Source organism: Choristoneura fumiferana, chromosome 6 (genome assembly GCF_025370935.1).
Source record: "Choristoneura fumiferana chromosome 6, NRCan_CFum_1, whole genome shotgun sequence".
Lineage (NCBI taxonomy): Eukaryota > Metazoa > Arthropoda > Insecta > Lepidoptera > Tortricidae > Choristoneura > Choristoneura fumiferana.
In genome coordinates this window covers 7911426-7928117 of record NC_133477.1, presented here as the reverse complement: position 1 = coordinate 7928117, position 16692 = coordinate 7911426, and the positions used below count along the sequence as shown (strand labels likewise).

Genomic DNA, 16692 nt, shown 5'->3' with positions numbered 1-16692 from the left:
ACGGTACGATACAAACTTCGAATTTCGGTGTAGGCCTTCCCTTCAGAAGGGCAACTACAAAACTCGAAACTCGAAGTTCGTATTGTACCGTCCCTCTCGCTCTCTTATTAAATAGTATAAGTGTCAGAGGGACCGCACGACACGCACTTCGAGTTTCGAGTTTCGTAGTAGCCCTGCAGGACTAGAGAAGTTGACATTGACAGACCAGTGACATTTTCTTTCAATTTTATCTTCTACGGCGCTAGGTTTGTATTCTTTCTGTTTCTGAAAATATCAAAGAGATCGTGAAGTGAATCTAGTGTTTCAACTGTGCATATTCAGGGGATTGATAGTGCTGTCGTGTTTACCCAAATATTTATTTTTTCAGCTCCGTTAATTCACAGAAATGGCAAAGTCCAAGAACCACACAAATCATAACCAAAGTAAGTAAATATCAGGATTTTGCTGGTAATCGTCAATTGAATTCTGTTTACATGAACATTGTGTTAAACCTTTGCTCTGTTATTATCTTATATCTTATTATATTATAGTAGAAAATACTGAATGATTGTGAAAAATATGGTGAGAATTAAATGTTTGTTTATTTCCTTCCAGACCGCAAAGCCCACAGGAATGGGATCAAGAAGCCCAAGAAGTTCAGACACGAATCTACCCTTGGAGTAAGTAAAGCTTGAATTGTATTCTATTCATTTAGAAATATTGTACATTTAGGCATGTTCACCAGGTAACATTAGCAGAAATAATTTTATCAGCTAATTAAATGCATGAATCTATCCATCTGTCAAAATAACAACTTATTATCTTAAGACATTGCTAAATTATCCTTTCCATCAGAGGCCTTTGTTACTTCATTTACATTTTTGTATGTTTACCTTACACAAACATTAATTTCATACTATATATTTGTTTCTATGGTCACAAGTCATCTAATAATAATATCAGTCACAATCTGTACAGGCACTAGATTGTTAAAACATCTTATTTTTTATCAATACTTTATTTCTTAATAGTCTCAAACGGGTTTCCCATGTTGAATTGAATACTGTACTTTGTTAGCTGTATAATTATTTGTATAATTAAATTAATTAAGATCCCAATGTTTCTGGAATCAGTTTTTGTCTTGAGTGTTGAAACTGAGTTGATCACATTGCATTATTTCCTGCAAAATTGTGAAATTTTATTATTAATGTGACTGTCTGACAAAAAAATGCTCAGCAGCTAGAGCAGGGTTTCATAAACTTTTTGCAGTCACAACCGCTTTTACAATTTAAACAATGCAACGGACCTTGTCAAAAAATATTTTTGGAAATTTCCTAATAAATATGTTTACTACTGTGGACCCCTGATAATTTAGTAGACATATTCTTTAAGGATCACAGTAGCTAGCAATCTTTTATTCTACCATGGCAGTGATGCCATAGGATAAAGCTAGTTTTAACAAGGCAGCTCATGTTTGACAGGTTTACATCCAAATTGTTATGGTTTGTAAATATACATGTATATGTAGTAAACATTGGAGTGCATTAGGTCAATTCCAGGTTAGGCAGCTGTTAGTTTGCCCCTGTAGTAGCACACCACCCTCTCATAGCAGGGTAGCCGGCACTAGTGCTGCCTATCCTACTGCCTATAGGTAGTTCACCAGAGTTGAAGTGAATGATTACACATAGAGCTACAAAAAGAACTGATTGCACAAAAGGAGAAGGAATGAAATGAATGAGTAAATGTCAAAATCCTGCTGTCATTACACAACATGGTCTTGTGTGCGTGACCTCAACTCTAGTGGACCTACCTATACTCAATACTACTACCTATACTGATTGACATTTAATTTTCTTTATAAGTTTTAGTTTCTTCATTTACTGATCACAAATTATTATTTACTACATCCATCTGTATGTACAGTCAAGGGCATAAATATATATGTCAAAAATATCTATACACCTTTATACCACTAAAAATAAGGTCAATGTATAGATAATAATATATTTGATGCTATGGCTGTATAGATATTTATGTCCTTGACTGTACTTAACACACACTGAACTCAAAAAGTAATATAAATTTAATGTTTGTTTGCCCAGATGGACCCCAAATTCTTGAAAAACCAGAGGTTTTGCTTGAAGGGCAACCTGAAACCAGCCAAGCAGATTGCGAGAGCAGCGGAGAAGAAGGCCACTCGGGAAGCCAAGGCTAAAAAATGATCTAGCTTATAAGACAATAAACATCTAAAAGTACCTGTGCCTCATTTTTATTACCTTCCATTTTCATTTCCACATTACATGACACTTGATGATAGGCTTGTACACATAGTGAAGTGTTTGTTTTCGAGTGTTATGTACAGACACTAGCATTAATATTTGCCACAGCGGAGTGTGCAAAAATATCTGACACATCCCTAGAAATAAGAGTTGTATCAGATATTTATGCACGCTTGTTGTGTCAGATATTGGTGCTGGTGACTGTACCAGACTACAGACTATTTGTCACTTCTAGTGTAGTCTGGTCTGGTAGTGCGGTCAGCATCAAAAGTAGCTGCATACTTTTGTACTTCGTTGTTTTACAGCAACACAAATGTGTTACAACGATAAAGTAAAAGTGATTGCGTCTTTTGATGCTGACTGTACCTATTCTTTAAATTATGCCACTGTCCTATAAATAACAAATAGCTATATATCTGTATCCTGTTTAACTGTTATTTCCATTCCGTAATTCCAAGAAATAAACCACTTAATTGTGGAAAGAGAATGAAAATTTCATTTCTGTACAAAGGCGAATTTATCCCTTCAACAGATATCTTCCAGTTAAACTTTAACCCCCTTATTCATAAAACTTAACAAGCCTATGTTAACTAACAAATGCTTTGTCCCTTTCTAACAAATACAAATGTCGAAGTGACAGATAAGGACAAACGCATTTTACTAAAATAGGCTTGATTGTCGTTTATGAATAAGGGGGTAAACCATTAACTGGATATCTGAAACCAGCATAGAATCTTATAGATCTGAATAGTTCGTCTGTAATTTATTACATAAATTTTCTACCTTTAAAGAAAAAAGTAATAAGCAGCAAGTTAATTTTCATTTTAATTGGCTTCGCTAGTCACTAGTGAAAAAAATATCCTGCGGAACCTTAGCACGATGAATAAATTGGTAAATATATATCAAGCAGTCTACATTTTTTTTACTGGCAATAGTACTCAATTTGACATTGACGTTTATTTAAATTAAAAATATCACCACAAGTGATACAACAAAAACAGTTACTAGTATAATAAAAGAAAACTACTCTGTGAAAAACAGGCAGGTGTAAGTTGCCTTTTTCCTAGCGAAAATAAATAAATTAATAGCAACAACAGGTAGGGTAGGCGTACTGTAGCCACGAGTGAGGTTAATTCTTCCTTCACCTCACTTAACGGAAATTAATAATAAAACATGACCGAAGATCAACAGCTTTCAAATGAAAACTTTAACTCAATCAAGGATTATCCAGAATCCTTGCTTTCATATATTGATAAATACGTCAAAGTGGAACTTATAAAAAACTCGTCGTACAGTGGTTTTCTGCATTCAATAGATCCTATCACTTTCAGGTAATTTTAAGCTTTTTTAAAAAAATTAATAGTTAAAAAAAAATTGAAAAAATTCTAACCAAAATTATATATTTTTTTAGTGTGATCATCTCTACGCCACATGAAGGCAATTTCAAAACAATTGTTATACCAGGCCATGCAATAATAGACCTACAAGAAGATACACCAAGTATAGGTCTCACACCGCCAACTCGTAAATCTTCTGCAGGAGTCTCAGATATAAATGTGTTAAAAAGGAAAGTTCAACTAACAGCATGGTTCGTGAAGAACCTGTTACCAGTAAAAGAGGATGGAGACAGTTTAGTGATTGGGAATGTCAGTGTCCTACCTCCTTATAGTGTGACAGACATTTGTGCAGAGAATCCAGTTGTTATTCTACAAATAAGGAAGATCATGGAAGCAATGCCTGTAGAATGATTGAGAGATAAGTACATTGTGGTCTGAAAACACACTGGTACTGTCAGAAACATAATCATCCAAACAGCTTTACTAGCCTTAGTGTTAAGTCAAGTATGTGTATACCGGGGCTTATACAAGAAAATAAAACAATTAGTAATTTTGTCAATTCAATATTAATGTAATCATTAGACCCCCATTAGACCCCCAAAATCCCTCCTTGGCTACACCATCGTTATATTATTGTTTCATTATTGTTTGCAACATAACAGTGTGTGGATGTTTTTAGGGTTCCATAGCCAAAATGGCAAAAATGGAACCCTTATAGTTCAGTGATTTGTTTTCAATTAAAATCGAGCGTCCCCCCCCCCCTAAAATCTAAACCGGTGGGTGGAAAAATTTAAAAAAATTCAGGATGGTAGTAAGTATATCAAACTGACAAGGAAAACCAAAATATACCTAAACTTGGAACAAAATACGAAATCCTTAGAAAAAAATATTATTTATTTATTTAAAAAACAAGTAAATGCAACAAAAATAATGAAACTTAAAACATTTTATTTGATCTAATATTAATTTAATGTTCATACAAATATTAGATATGCTGCACATTACCAAATAATTTGCCTTGTAGCAATGTCATGCAGTAAAATTACATTCTAATTTAATTGAATACCAAACGATTTTTAGAATGCTCTGCCGAGCTGAGCAGCCCAAATCATTATATATTTTTTTAATAAATGAAAAAGTGAAGGTATTATTACAGTAACCTACGTAAGCTTCCTTACAACCCTATTTTCTGTAAGCACACAGTTGTAGGGGTAATTGTAAATGACTTTCTGCCAAATTTCTTGCGGCGCATTCTTCTTGGCAATGATGGTCTTTCTGAAAGCGCTGTAAAAGTGCCCATTGCGGCCTATTTACTGAATAAATGATTTGAATTTGAATTTTGTACTTCCAAGAGCCTAAATAAGGAATGTGCTATTGTGTTTTTCACGCAACATTGCTAATTATTGTAAGCAGGATTTTGACCAAATCGGTAATAAAATTAAAAAGACGATTTGTAATGGTTTGTTAATCGTTTTAGCGTACTTGTACGTGCTATGTAATAAAATACGAGTATTAACAGTGGTTTGAATGTACAAATAAAGGCGCCTCGTTAAAGTCTAGTCTGGTTTAGTGATAATGTTTAACGTTTAGGTATAAGACGATCGCGCGATATCCGCATCACTCTGATAAGACGCTTTAGCCTTCCCATTGTTACGTACAAACACAGCGTACAAATAATGTTTATATGGCAACAACCGTATTATCAGTCTAACGTACCGCGTCGTCCGCGCAGCCGTGATGCGGAATATAAACACGTTTACATTTACCTTGTAATTGAATTAAAACATTTTAATTATTACCTAATTTAGCGCTATCTTTACAACCACAATGAGTCGGCAGACTAATAGAAAGATACAGTATCTGGCGGGACTATGCGGTAAGTGTGGCGGCAAATTCAAAATGCTGAATCAATATTTACTGTTAAGAACGAAGATCGACGGTGAAAATAGCTCGCGCTAGAATTATTTCACTAAACTCAAAATTATAAATAACATGTTTTACTACATCTGTTTGGTGGTCAGGCGACGCGTTTGCTCTAACATTCATGAAAGTCAACATCTGTCGATGTTTATTTCTAAATAGTCATGCAAATTAAATATTTAGGTGCAAATGTTATGTGTCGATTTTTTCAGAAATTCAGGCTGTATAAAATAATACATTCTTCATTCATTGACCTCATCACAAAGTAGATATGCAAAGACAATGTGGCGGTCGCTACTATTGTTTGCAAACAAATTAAGTAGTAACTCAAATATTACATCCTTTGGTACATAATAAACATGCTGTTTCTTTGTGATACCAAATTCGTTTCGATGTCATCGAAATTGATCTGATTTTTTTCTCGTTTATACTATTCATACAGATTGCAGAACGAGCGTTCCTTTCTGTGCCTTTTGTTTTTATTTTTTTTCTATCGATACTATTGATGATCCCGCCAATTTAGAGGTTGAAAAAAAAAAACACTATCGGTTGGCCCACTGAGCAAGTAATAACTTAGGTACTGGCCGCTGTTCGATTTTCTGTGACTTTCATTTGTTTTCCAGTCTCCGCAAATTTTATGTTTACCGGTGCCACAATATCGTGGCCTTCGCCAGCTATTCCCAAGTTCCAGAGCGGAGAAGCCAACGTACAAATTACGGAGGTGAGTCAGCGTGTGTGGGAGATTGCAAATCGCGATACAACAGGAGATCGCGTGAGTTTATCAACAGACAACGCAGTGGAAAGTAACCTTTGATCGCTTCTACACGCACCTAAAACAAATATTTTTGAAAGCCTGTCTTGATTGTATAAACTATAAAATAACTGGTTTAGCGGGGGTTTTGTAATAATTTGTATGCTCGGGGCAAACGCACTGTACGCACTGACTGAATCGCAATTTTTACCTATTATTTTGTATCTACATAGGTGCTCTTACGTACAGCTGCAACCAGTATAGCAAATACAGGCAAATACCTATAGTACCTAGGTATAGTTATAGTTACCTGGTTGTAAATCCTTTACCTTGCATTGTGTCATGCGACACTGAAACTAAGAATGCACGCCAAGGATTGTTTTTGGTTGAAATTTCGTGAAGTCTTGCAAAGGCACTTCACTGTAGATAGTAGATAGGTATTTGTTGAATGGTTTTTTTTAAAGAAAAAGGAGCAAGTGTGTCACCTGATTGTTAGTGAGCACCACGACCCATGAACACCTGCAACACCAGAGTACCTACCTATTTCTGATGCGATTGCCGTATAGAGCGCAGGAAGCTGCGAATTCGCACTACGCCGGCGTGGGAATTATGTATCATCATCTTGGCTATATACGGCCCAGTGCTGGGCACATAGCCTTCTCTCAAAATGAGAGGATTTGGGCAGTAGTATCCACGCGGGCCCTGTGCGGAATGGGAACTTCACGCATATCATTAAATTTTTTCTATTTCAAATGTATAAGTGAATATTTATGCACATAAATTCCAAAATCAAATGTGTGAGGCCGGGTTCGATCCTGAGACCCTACCCGATTCGAGAGACCATAAGCTCAAACCACTGAGCTACCACGACCCATAGCATCACCAGTATTAACAATGACATAATTATTTATTTATTTATGTGTCATAAATGTAATGTCCCAGACAAAGGCCGGTCTTAGCCATTTAGGCGCCCCGAGCGAGACTGCCTTTGGCCCCTTTTAGCAACCACAGGCAGGTCGCGTTTGAGAATATTCTCATATTTACTGGTACTCACTCTTATGAGATAAGTCTATAAAATAAAATACGCTGAGTCTAGTTTCCTTTAGATCAGTGTTTTTCAAACTTTTTCTGGATGCGACCCCCCTTGGTTAGAAAAATATTTGGCGACCCCCAGCCTACCTCCACTTACAGTTAGTTACCTACTTATTTGTATTATCCTACGTTGATAAATTGATAATACAAACATTGAATAATCATACACAATAACGGTGGTACTTTAAAGATACCGCGACCCCCTAAAGGGGCATCCCACAGTTTGAAAAACACTGCTTTAGATCGATAAAAATAGGTATTCAAATTAAGTTGATCTGGTGCGGGAAGGGTGCGGGTGGCGTGGCGCCCTATAGTAGGCACCTGGTGCCCCGGCTTAAAGCCGGCACTGGTCCCAGATGGTAATACAATGGAAGTCATAGATAAATTGATTTACAGGCCCAGATATCATGGGTGGCGTCCCTGTTCGCGGTGGGCGCAATCCCGGGGTGCTTCTGCGGGCACGCGCTGGTGGAACGCGCCGGCCGCCGAGCCGCCATGCTGTACGGTTGCCTGCCGGGTATCATTGGTGCGGTATGTGCATTGCTGATCTGTTAACATTTAGGACTTTATTATCTACCAATAAGCGTCTATGCTGCGCTGTAGACGATCTAATTAATATGAAATTAATAAATTAATCAAAAAAAATTACTCACATCCATCACATACAAAATGTTGCACAAAAAGGTAATTTATTGAATTACAGGCGTTCCTTTGCGGAGATTCATATCAGTAAAACAATAACTTTGCTCCCCTGCGACCTATATCATACGGTAATGCAAAAAATGTGTGTTTAATAATAGACCCTATTTTCTTGCACCTAATTAATATTTCCGTGTATTCCAGAGCATCCAGACGCAACCTTTTACGTAATAAAGAAGAATAAATAAGATTCATAAGAATTCGAGTCTTATAATGAATGATTTGATTCTAACAATGTTTTGCAAAATTTTAATCTGTCTCTAGATGCTCGCATGTATCCTTATCGCTTCAGAGCGATCTCTTCCAGGCAACCTAACCCTTTACCTTTTATTTTTTGTTTCAGGGAATCATTCTATTTACGAAATCACCTGAGCTCATGTACTTCTCAAGAATAATTAGTGGAATATCTTTGGGAATTACAGCTGTGGTAAGGAGTAATTATATTAAAATAATAAAGGGCTGTTTCACCACCCACTGTTTAATTTTATTCGACGGGTGTATGAGATGCCGTCTCTGTCTATTCGAACAAAACAAACAGACACATCCCATTTATCCGTCAAATAAATTTTATCAATGGATGGTGAAACAGAGGGTAAATGTGCTTTCTTAGTTAATTAGTCGTCCAGAGGTTGATTAATTACGCAATTATTTCCAGCATTTGCTCTGCTGAGGTCATAGGTGGGTATAGTTTAATATTAATACCTAGTTGATTAATGCTAATTATTACTGAGAGTGGTGGCAATAACAGATTTAGTGGTGGGTAATTAAAGGTGAGAGGGTGTTCGCGTCGCGGGCGGCAATTGGGTAAATAACAGATCTAGTGGTAGTAGTAGTGTTTTTAGGAATTTAGGCTATTTAAATAATTGTGCCCTAAGAATGAGTCCCCACACGGGCCCACTGTGGATCGCAACTTCACACACCATCGTACTTACTTATTATTATCTCGTAGATGAGAGCATGTTTTCGATGTTTTTGTTTCACGAAGAAGTTCATGGTAAGGTAAAGTCCATAGCCGGAAACGGAAATGAGACAAATTATGCAATAACCATCTTGCATCACGATGACATTAGAATGTCATTAGCATTTTGCTTACATGACCTAAGTCTAAGTAAGTATAGTCCATAGGTAAAACAAACAGATAAGAAATGAAGTAGTTTGTATAGGTACGTCATTAAAAACCTTGACTGAATGCAGAACTTGCCACCATACTTATATTGCTCATTTGATTCGATTTTTGAATACCAGAGGGTCTCCTATAAAAAGGAAGTATATAGAAAGAGCGAAGGAATCAGGCCCTATACTACGAAGTGCAAAATTCGAACTTCGTATCTTGCCGCCCCGCTAACGCTAATATTATTCAATAGATACGAGAGTGAGAGAGACGGTAATATACGAACTTCGATTTTCGTAGTAGCCCCCCAGGAGCGTCCTTATATCTGTGTCATTCACACAGGGTGCGACTTTTACTTGAAAAGCCCGCGCGGCTCAACTCAACACCCGGCAAGGAGCGAGGGAAGTTTTTTCTCGTCCACTCCGAGTAGGGTTGCCATATGGAAAAATAAAACCGGATAAAAATTCGGACACTTTGTATAATAAATTGAACCAATTAACAATAAGTAGATTAAATTGTAACTAGAATAAATAGAAAAAATATCGAGATATCTTTAGCTGTAATTTATCTTCTATTAAATTGTTTTGAAGGAAATATCATTGGTTTTGTTGATTAATTACTTACTTACTACTTACATTTATCCTCGCACCGCTTAGCTACCTACCTCGCACATCTCTGGTGGAAACGCGGCCTTATGCATACTCTAACTATTAAGCCTTGCCCACTGACTTTTGTTTTCTCTTCAGGTAACAATGATATACATAACAGAAATCGCAGACAAAGAGATAAGAGGCGCTCTAGGCATGTCGGTCCAAGTGACAAATAATTTGGGAAGTCTCATAATCTACACCATTGGGCCGTTCGTGTCCTACAACATACTGAATGGGATGGTGTTTGCTATCCCTGTCGCCAACTTGCTATGCTGTCTGTGGATACCAGAATCCCCGTACTATCACATGAAGGATGGCAGGATAGCGGCGGCCAGAAAGGTGTTTATGAAACTAAAGGGGACTGATAATGTTAAGGTAAGGTCACCGTATTTTTGAAAATGAATTGATTAATTATAATTTTTTGCTAAATATTTAAGTACTTATTTTTTATTAGTTTTAGAAGAAATGTTCCATAACCACTGGAGGTCTAATTTTTCAGACTGAGTACCATACATACGACTATATTTATTAACTAGCTTTTGCCCGCGGCTCCGCCCGCGTGGTTTTCGGTTATCGCGCCTATAAAAAGTAGCCTATGTCACTCTCGGGCCCATAAACTATCTCTATGCCTAAAATCACGTCGATCCGTCGCTCCGTTACGGCGTGAAACATGTACAAACACACACTTTCGCATTTATAATATTAGTATATATATAGTATGGATCATCATTCCATCATCCCAGCCTATATACGTCCCACTGCTGGGCACAGGCCTCCTGTCAGAACAAGAGGGAGATAGTATGGATATGTAATGTTATTTTTTAATTATTTAGAGTGTTCATATTTAGTGGAGACCGTAGGGAAATGGCTTTTCGCATGATAACTTGATAAAATAGGTAGGTATGTAGCACATACAAAGCTATCTACTTTGCATGTGTGATCACGGAGTACGTAGCAAAGTGAATTTTATTCCTTTCTATAAGGCAACAGGTTTTCATATATTGTACTTTTTACAGTGGGTAGATGAACAACTAGGTGTGATCCGAGTTCATGTCAGGGAAAGCATGGAAAATAAGACGACCTTGTGGGAGTTGTTATCAAATATGAAGTATAGAAAAGCTTTGTACATCGTAGCAGGTATTTTTACTATAATTTATTTATTTTTTACTATATTTTTACATTGCTTCTCCGCTACCAACCGTGCACCATAAACACCACACAAAATGTTAATTTTAAGCCAACGAAAAGAGATAAATTTCGGCATGAGAAAGAAAAGGGCGTAATACAACCATTGACATACTGATCAGAGAAAGATGAAGTATATCTCGTTTTGTTGGCTTTACTTAAGTATGGCAGCGCGAGCGGGTTCTAGCCCTTGATCAAGGTAGAGCGAGATTCTACACCGCTTTACTTTAGTATGGCAGCGCGAGCGGGTTCTAGCCCCTGATCAAGGTAGAGCAAGATTCTACACCGCTTTACTTAAGTATGGCAGCGCGAGCGGGTTCTAGCCCTTGATCAAGGTAGAGCGAGATTCTACACCGCTTTACTTAAGTATGGCAGCGCGAGCGGGTTCTAGCCCTTGATCAAGGTAGAGCGAGATTCTACACCGCTTTACTTAAGTATGGCAGCGCGAGCGGGTTCTAGCCCCTGATCAAGGTAGAGCGAGATTCTACACCGCTTTACTTAAGTATGGCAGCGCGAGCGGGTTCTAGCCCTTGATCAAGGTAGAGCGAGATTCTACACCGCTTTACTTAAGTATGGCAGCGCGAGTGGGTTCTAGCCCCTGATCAAGGTAGAGCGAGATTCTACACCGCTTTACTTAAGTATGGCAGCGCGAGCGGGTTCTAGCCCCTGATCAAGGTAGAGCGAGATTCTACACCGCTTTACTTAAGTATGGCAGCGCGAGCGGGTTCTAGCCCTTTATCAAGGTAGAGCGAGATTCTACACCGCTTTACTTAAGTATGGCAGCGCGAGCGGGTTCTAGCCCCTGATCAAGGTAGAGCGAGATTCTACACCGCTTTACTTAAGTATGGCAGCGCGAGTGGGTTCTAGCCCTGATCAAGGTAGAGCGAGATTCTACACCGCTTTACTTAAGTATGGCAGCGCGAGCGGGTTCTAGCCCCTGATCAAGGTAGAGCGAGATTCTACACCGCTTTACTTAAGTATGGCAGCGCGAGCGCCCCTGATGGTAGAGCGAGATTCTACACCGCTTTACTTAAGTATGGCAGCGCGAGCGGGTTCTAGCCCTTGATCAAGGTAGAGCGAGATTCTACACCGCTTAAGTATGCAGCGCGAGCGGGTTCTAGCCCTTTATCAAGGTAGAGCGAGATTCTACACCACTTTCGCGGCTGTCAAAAGACACCGTCATAATTTTATTTTGCAATGGAAACTGAAGTGGCGCTCCTTGCCATCAGGCGCCTAGGGCGACCGGGACCGCTGTTCTTGCTCTACTCCAGGGCCGAAAAAACGAAGGTCACATGATCAAAAACTACAATACAATACAACTCTTTATTGTACACCAGAAATAATAGTAAGCAATACAGAAAAACAGGTACACAGAGAAAATTACAAGGTAAGCAATAGGCGGCCTTATCGCTTAAGAGCGATCTCTTCCAGGTGGTGCATCAACAGTAGATCAGAAAATTAAATTGCATCAAAAACAAAACACATCTCAACCATTACGATAACCATTGGAAATAGAAAATTAAAGCAAAGGCGATTTTTTATTTTTAATAAAAATAATGCGTACCTCGTATTTATATATCTGATTTGTGGTATGCAATAAGGAATATTTGTATTTTATTGTACCTACTGCATTTATGGATTTTTGAAAATTCGTCTGCGAGCGTCTACCGGTTATCGAACAGGTTAAACACCTATGTAAAAGAGGTTTTTATTTTATATGTACCTACCTACCTAACTATGTATAGATCAAAATGTACCTATACAACATGTACCTATGTATAGATCAAAAGGGTCAAGGCCCGGGTTACTAGTTGGAATTGTGTGACATACATCTAGTCATTGCAATAACCTCGAACTATTTACTCACATTTTACCCTTCAAGTGACATTTTCTCTCATACCTACTAAGAATATGTTTTGTTCGTAAGGTACGAGTATAATGCGTGTTTATTTCAGGTCTGAAGATGTTACAATACATGACTGGCGGCATGGCGATCCAGGCCTACCTCGAGGTGATCTTTAGGCAGAGCAGTTCGATTTCAGGTCCACTCGTCAGCATCATCTATGGATTCGTCCAACTGATCACAGGTAATCGATATCATAAATCTTATATGTATCTTTAAATTATCAATCCTTGTATATTTAGGTACTTATTTTTTATATATCTATTTATACCGGGAGTGTCGGAAACGGCTCTTTGCTTGGCTCGACTCAACCAGATAGCTTTATTATTAGCCTGGTGGTTCAGCGCTATAGCGTCGGACTTGTAAACTGGAGGTCTGACTTCAAATCTAGGTCGGCCGCGACATTTTTTATTTTTATTTATATATTTTACTTAGTTTACGTTTTGCCTTTAAAACTTTTTTAAATACTTTTATGTTCTCCCAAAAACACATTTACCTAACAAACAAACTCCGAGCTTTAACTCCGAGCAAAGCTCGGTATTAACTGAGACCTTGAAACCGGTATACTTATATATATATGTACCAATAGCGTGAAGTGAATATTTTCGTTCTCACCTCAAAATGGTAACCTAGAGGTTGAGTACATATTTTAACTAAAAATTCTCTAGATTGTAGCAACTTTCGTACGGGCTACTTTTCATTCGTCAATTATAGTTTAGTTCTAAAAATTATATTATAGTACCTGGGCGACCGAGCTTTGCTCGGATTAAAACTCGATAACAAGCGTTTCCCCAGAGATAAGATTTTTCATCCCCGAAAACCCCTACATACCAAATTTCATCGAAATCGTTGGAGCCGTTTCCGAGTTCCCCAAAATTATATATCAAATTATATATTGACTTATCTATTTTAGGCAAGCAAGTCTATTTGCCTTAATTTTTATGACTGGCAAATAAAAATAATAAGCTTCAGTACCCGTCTCTTAGTAAGATCTCTTTTCCACCTTCATTGCTTTTTATTTGCAGGTGTCGGGGGAGCTATACTGGCCGGTTATTTCGGCAGAAGGATCCTCATGTTCGTGTCGAGCTTAGGAGTTGCGGTGTCACTGACCGCTCTAGGCCTCTATTTCTATCTTCAGGACACCGTAAAACTTTCACCAGACGTACTCTCAGCACTCTCCTTCCTACCCCTAATAGGATTATTCGGCTTCAACTTGTTCTACTCTGTAGGAATCGGGATGTTGCCGTACGTGATGCAAGCGGAACTGTTTCCAATAAACGTGAAGACGGCAGCTTCGAGTTCAGCCACGATAATGGCCTGTGTGATGAACTTTGCTATAACCAAGTGCTACCACGGTATTCGGGCGGGATTGGGACATTCCGCGGTGTTCTGGTCCTTCGCATCTATAGGATATTTGGGTATTTTCTTTATTTACTTCTTTGTACCGGAGACTAAGGATAAAACACTGGAGGAGGTGCAAGATAACATGAAGGAACTGGACCAGGAGGCTACAGCGCTTAAAGATATTCAGGATTATTAGGGCAGCTTTAAATTGTTATGTTAAGAAGCAGGTAAAAGATTGACTAGATTTTGTCGTAACAGTAGCGGATTAAGCTCGATCGGGGCCCGGGCGGCAACGCTGAATGAGGCCCCCATGCCCCAGTATTAGAAGTTGATGTAGTACAATAACACATTTTTGAGCTGGTTTTAGGTATCAGGACCTTGCCATGAGAACTTGCGGACATTTGGAGGCCCCCCAAGACTAGACCGCCCCTTCCGCGCTACTGTTAGTCCGCCACTGATACGTAAAGAGAGTAATAAGGTCAGTGTATCAAAGATTTGACGTTATTTGCGGAAAAAGATCAAATTATTGCTGCTTGCGGGATAACAAAACTGGTAGGTAAAGTTGAATTACCTATCTATGGATGGGCGGCGATCGACCACAGATTTTTAGATTTTTTTTTAGAATTTTTATTGTTAATTTCATTTATTTATTATTTAGTAAACTAAGATACTAATAATGATAGACATTACCTACGCACATCAAAAGTGCATAGGTATATTTTTGTATTCCTAGACAGTCTTGAACATTACAATTAATTATTACGACTAATTCTGTGCCGTTTAAAACTAGTACCACTTCACTTATCATAATGTGACTTACCATTACCATATGTGTGATTAAAGTAATATAGGTGCGACGGTGTTAATAGTATATTTTCTACTCACTTGACAATACAATAGAAATAGACACATTATGTGTGTGTTACTTTGCTGCGCGTTCATTATTAATTCGTACAGTCATACATATACCTGCCACAGCGGAGCGTGCAAAAATACGTGGGTAGAAATAGAATCGTATCAGATATTTATGCTCGCTTTGTTGTCACGTCCTACCGGCTCTAATAGTCGAATAAGATATTTTTCACTTCTCATGCTCGTAAAGTTCGTGTTTATGCTGGATCTAGGCGACATAAAATTACTATTTATGCTCTAGTGCATAAAGTAAAATCTTTCTCTCAGACCTACATTTTTTAATCAATTTTAATTATATAAAATTAAAAATTATTTAAATCAATCAAAATAAATCAATAAAACTAAAAAAATATAAGTATATACTAAAGCATGAAAAATAAAAGGTACATGGGTGAAGACCAAAAAGTTGCACACCGTAAAGCTGCGTTAGCAGGTAGTTAAATTTTTGTTAAATTACATTTGTATGGATAATTTTCGTGTCACAATGGAAAACATTTGCTAACGCAGCTTTAACGGTGTGCAACTTTTTGGTCTTCACCCATGTGAACAACTACGTGTGTGTGTAGGTGCTATGTAGTAAGTAACAATTGATTCCACTGTTTGCTATTTCATCTCCTCGCAATCGAAGTGAAAAGCAGAGTGCAAAACTCGAGCAATAAACCCATTTCCCCCTCGACGTGTCTATCCACCCTCGCCGTACCGGCTCAGGTGGCTATACGAACGCCTCGGGTAAAATGGCTCGTTTTATGCTCTTGTTGTACAATCTACTATATGCATGCGTTGTTGTCAGATATTGGTGCATTTCAGCTGCGTTAACTAACTTCGTAAGGTTCGTTGTGATAAAGTTAGTATAAATAGTGTACATAACAATGATAAGATAATGCAATTACTCCATTATCAAAATCGTCCATAAAACATAGGTACTTAGCCATATCAATGTGCAAATATGCAAGTCTGGAGAGAAAGAGAAAACCGTGCGGCGATGTGATTATCATTCCGTATAACTCCATTGATATGCGGATTACCTACCTGACACGTAGGTACGAGATATTATTGTTTGTATTAGTTTAGTAACAGATAGTTTTTATACCGTTGTTAATTTTATGGTCGCTTAATAAGCTGAATGTACAAGGAGTTTTTCTTGATTTCCGTTAACTTCAACAGATCGCTCAGTTCATTGATAGAAATAACCTGGTGATTTAAATTTCGGGTTTATGTAAAAAAAGCAGACAATAATAAAAGGTCAAAGTCATTTTCAAAGATTAAATTGTAAAATTTACAATCTTGGCGAGTGAAATTGACGTGACACATAAGAGAGACATAAAAAACTTACTTTTAAACGTTGTTTTGCTAAATAAAATAAAATATGTATGAATCAAAAACACTGCATAAATTAGAATGTTTTACACCATTTTACCGCACATAACTAACTTAATTCCTGATTATCTTTTAAACAATAAGAGTTAAAATACTGGTGTCTTGGAGAAATAAACCTTATTTGATCTGTTGAATATTCCCTTAAAGTTAATG

General features: G+C 37.7%; 3 protein-coding genes across 3 annotated transcripts; all 3 read left to right on the top strand.

Annotated features, from left to right (window-relative positions):
- The first annotated feature begins 194 nt into the window (after positions 1–194).
- On the top strand, positions 195–2234 carry RpL29 (ribosomal protein L29). The gene is made up of 4 exons (XM_074089025.1): positions 195–245; positions 368–422; positions 595–659; positions 2082–2234. The coding sequence occupies exons 2-4, from the start codon at positions 386–388 to the stop codon at positions 2199–2201; spliced, it is 222 nt and encodes a 73-aa protein (XP_073945126.1). The 5' UTR covers positions 195–245; positions 368–385; the 3' UTR covers positions 2202–2234.
- A 971-nt stretch (positions 2235–3205) lies between these two features.
- Positions 3206–4159, top strand: LOC141428945 (gem-associated protein 6-like). Its single transcript, XM_074089024.1, has 2 exons — positions 3206–3589; positions 3670–4159. Exons 1-2 carry the CDS (start codon positions 3432–3434, stop codon positions 4004–4006), a joined length of 495 nt encoding a protein of 164 aa, XP_073945125.1. The 5' UTR covers positions 3206–3431; the 3' UTR covers positions 4007–4159.
- Positions 4160–5270: 1111 nt separating this feature from the next.
- LOC141428944 (facilitated trehalose transporter Tret1-like) lies at positions 5271–15956 on the top strand. The gene is made up of 8 exons (XM_074089023.1): positions 5271–5471; positions 6139–6236; positions 7755–7889; positions 8401–8484; positions 9915–10193; positions 10835–10955; positions 12959–13090; positions 13932–15956. The coding sequence occupies exons 1-8, from the start codon at positions 5423–5425 to the stop codon at positions 14444–14446; spliced, it is 1413 nt and encodes a 470-aa protein (XP_073945124.1). The 5' UTR covers positions 5271–5422; the 3' UTR covers positions 14447–15956.
- The last annotated feature ends 736 nt before the right edge of the window (positions 15957–16692 follow it).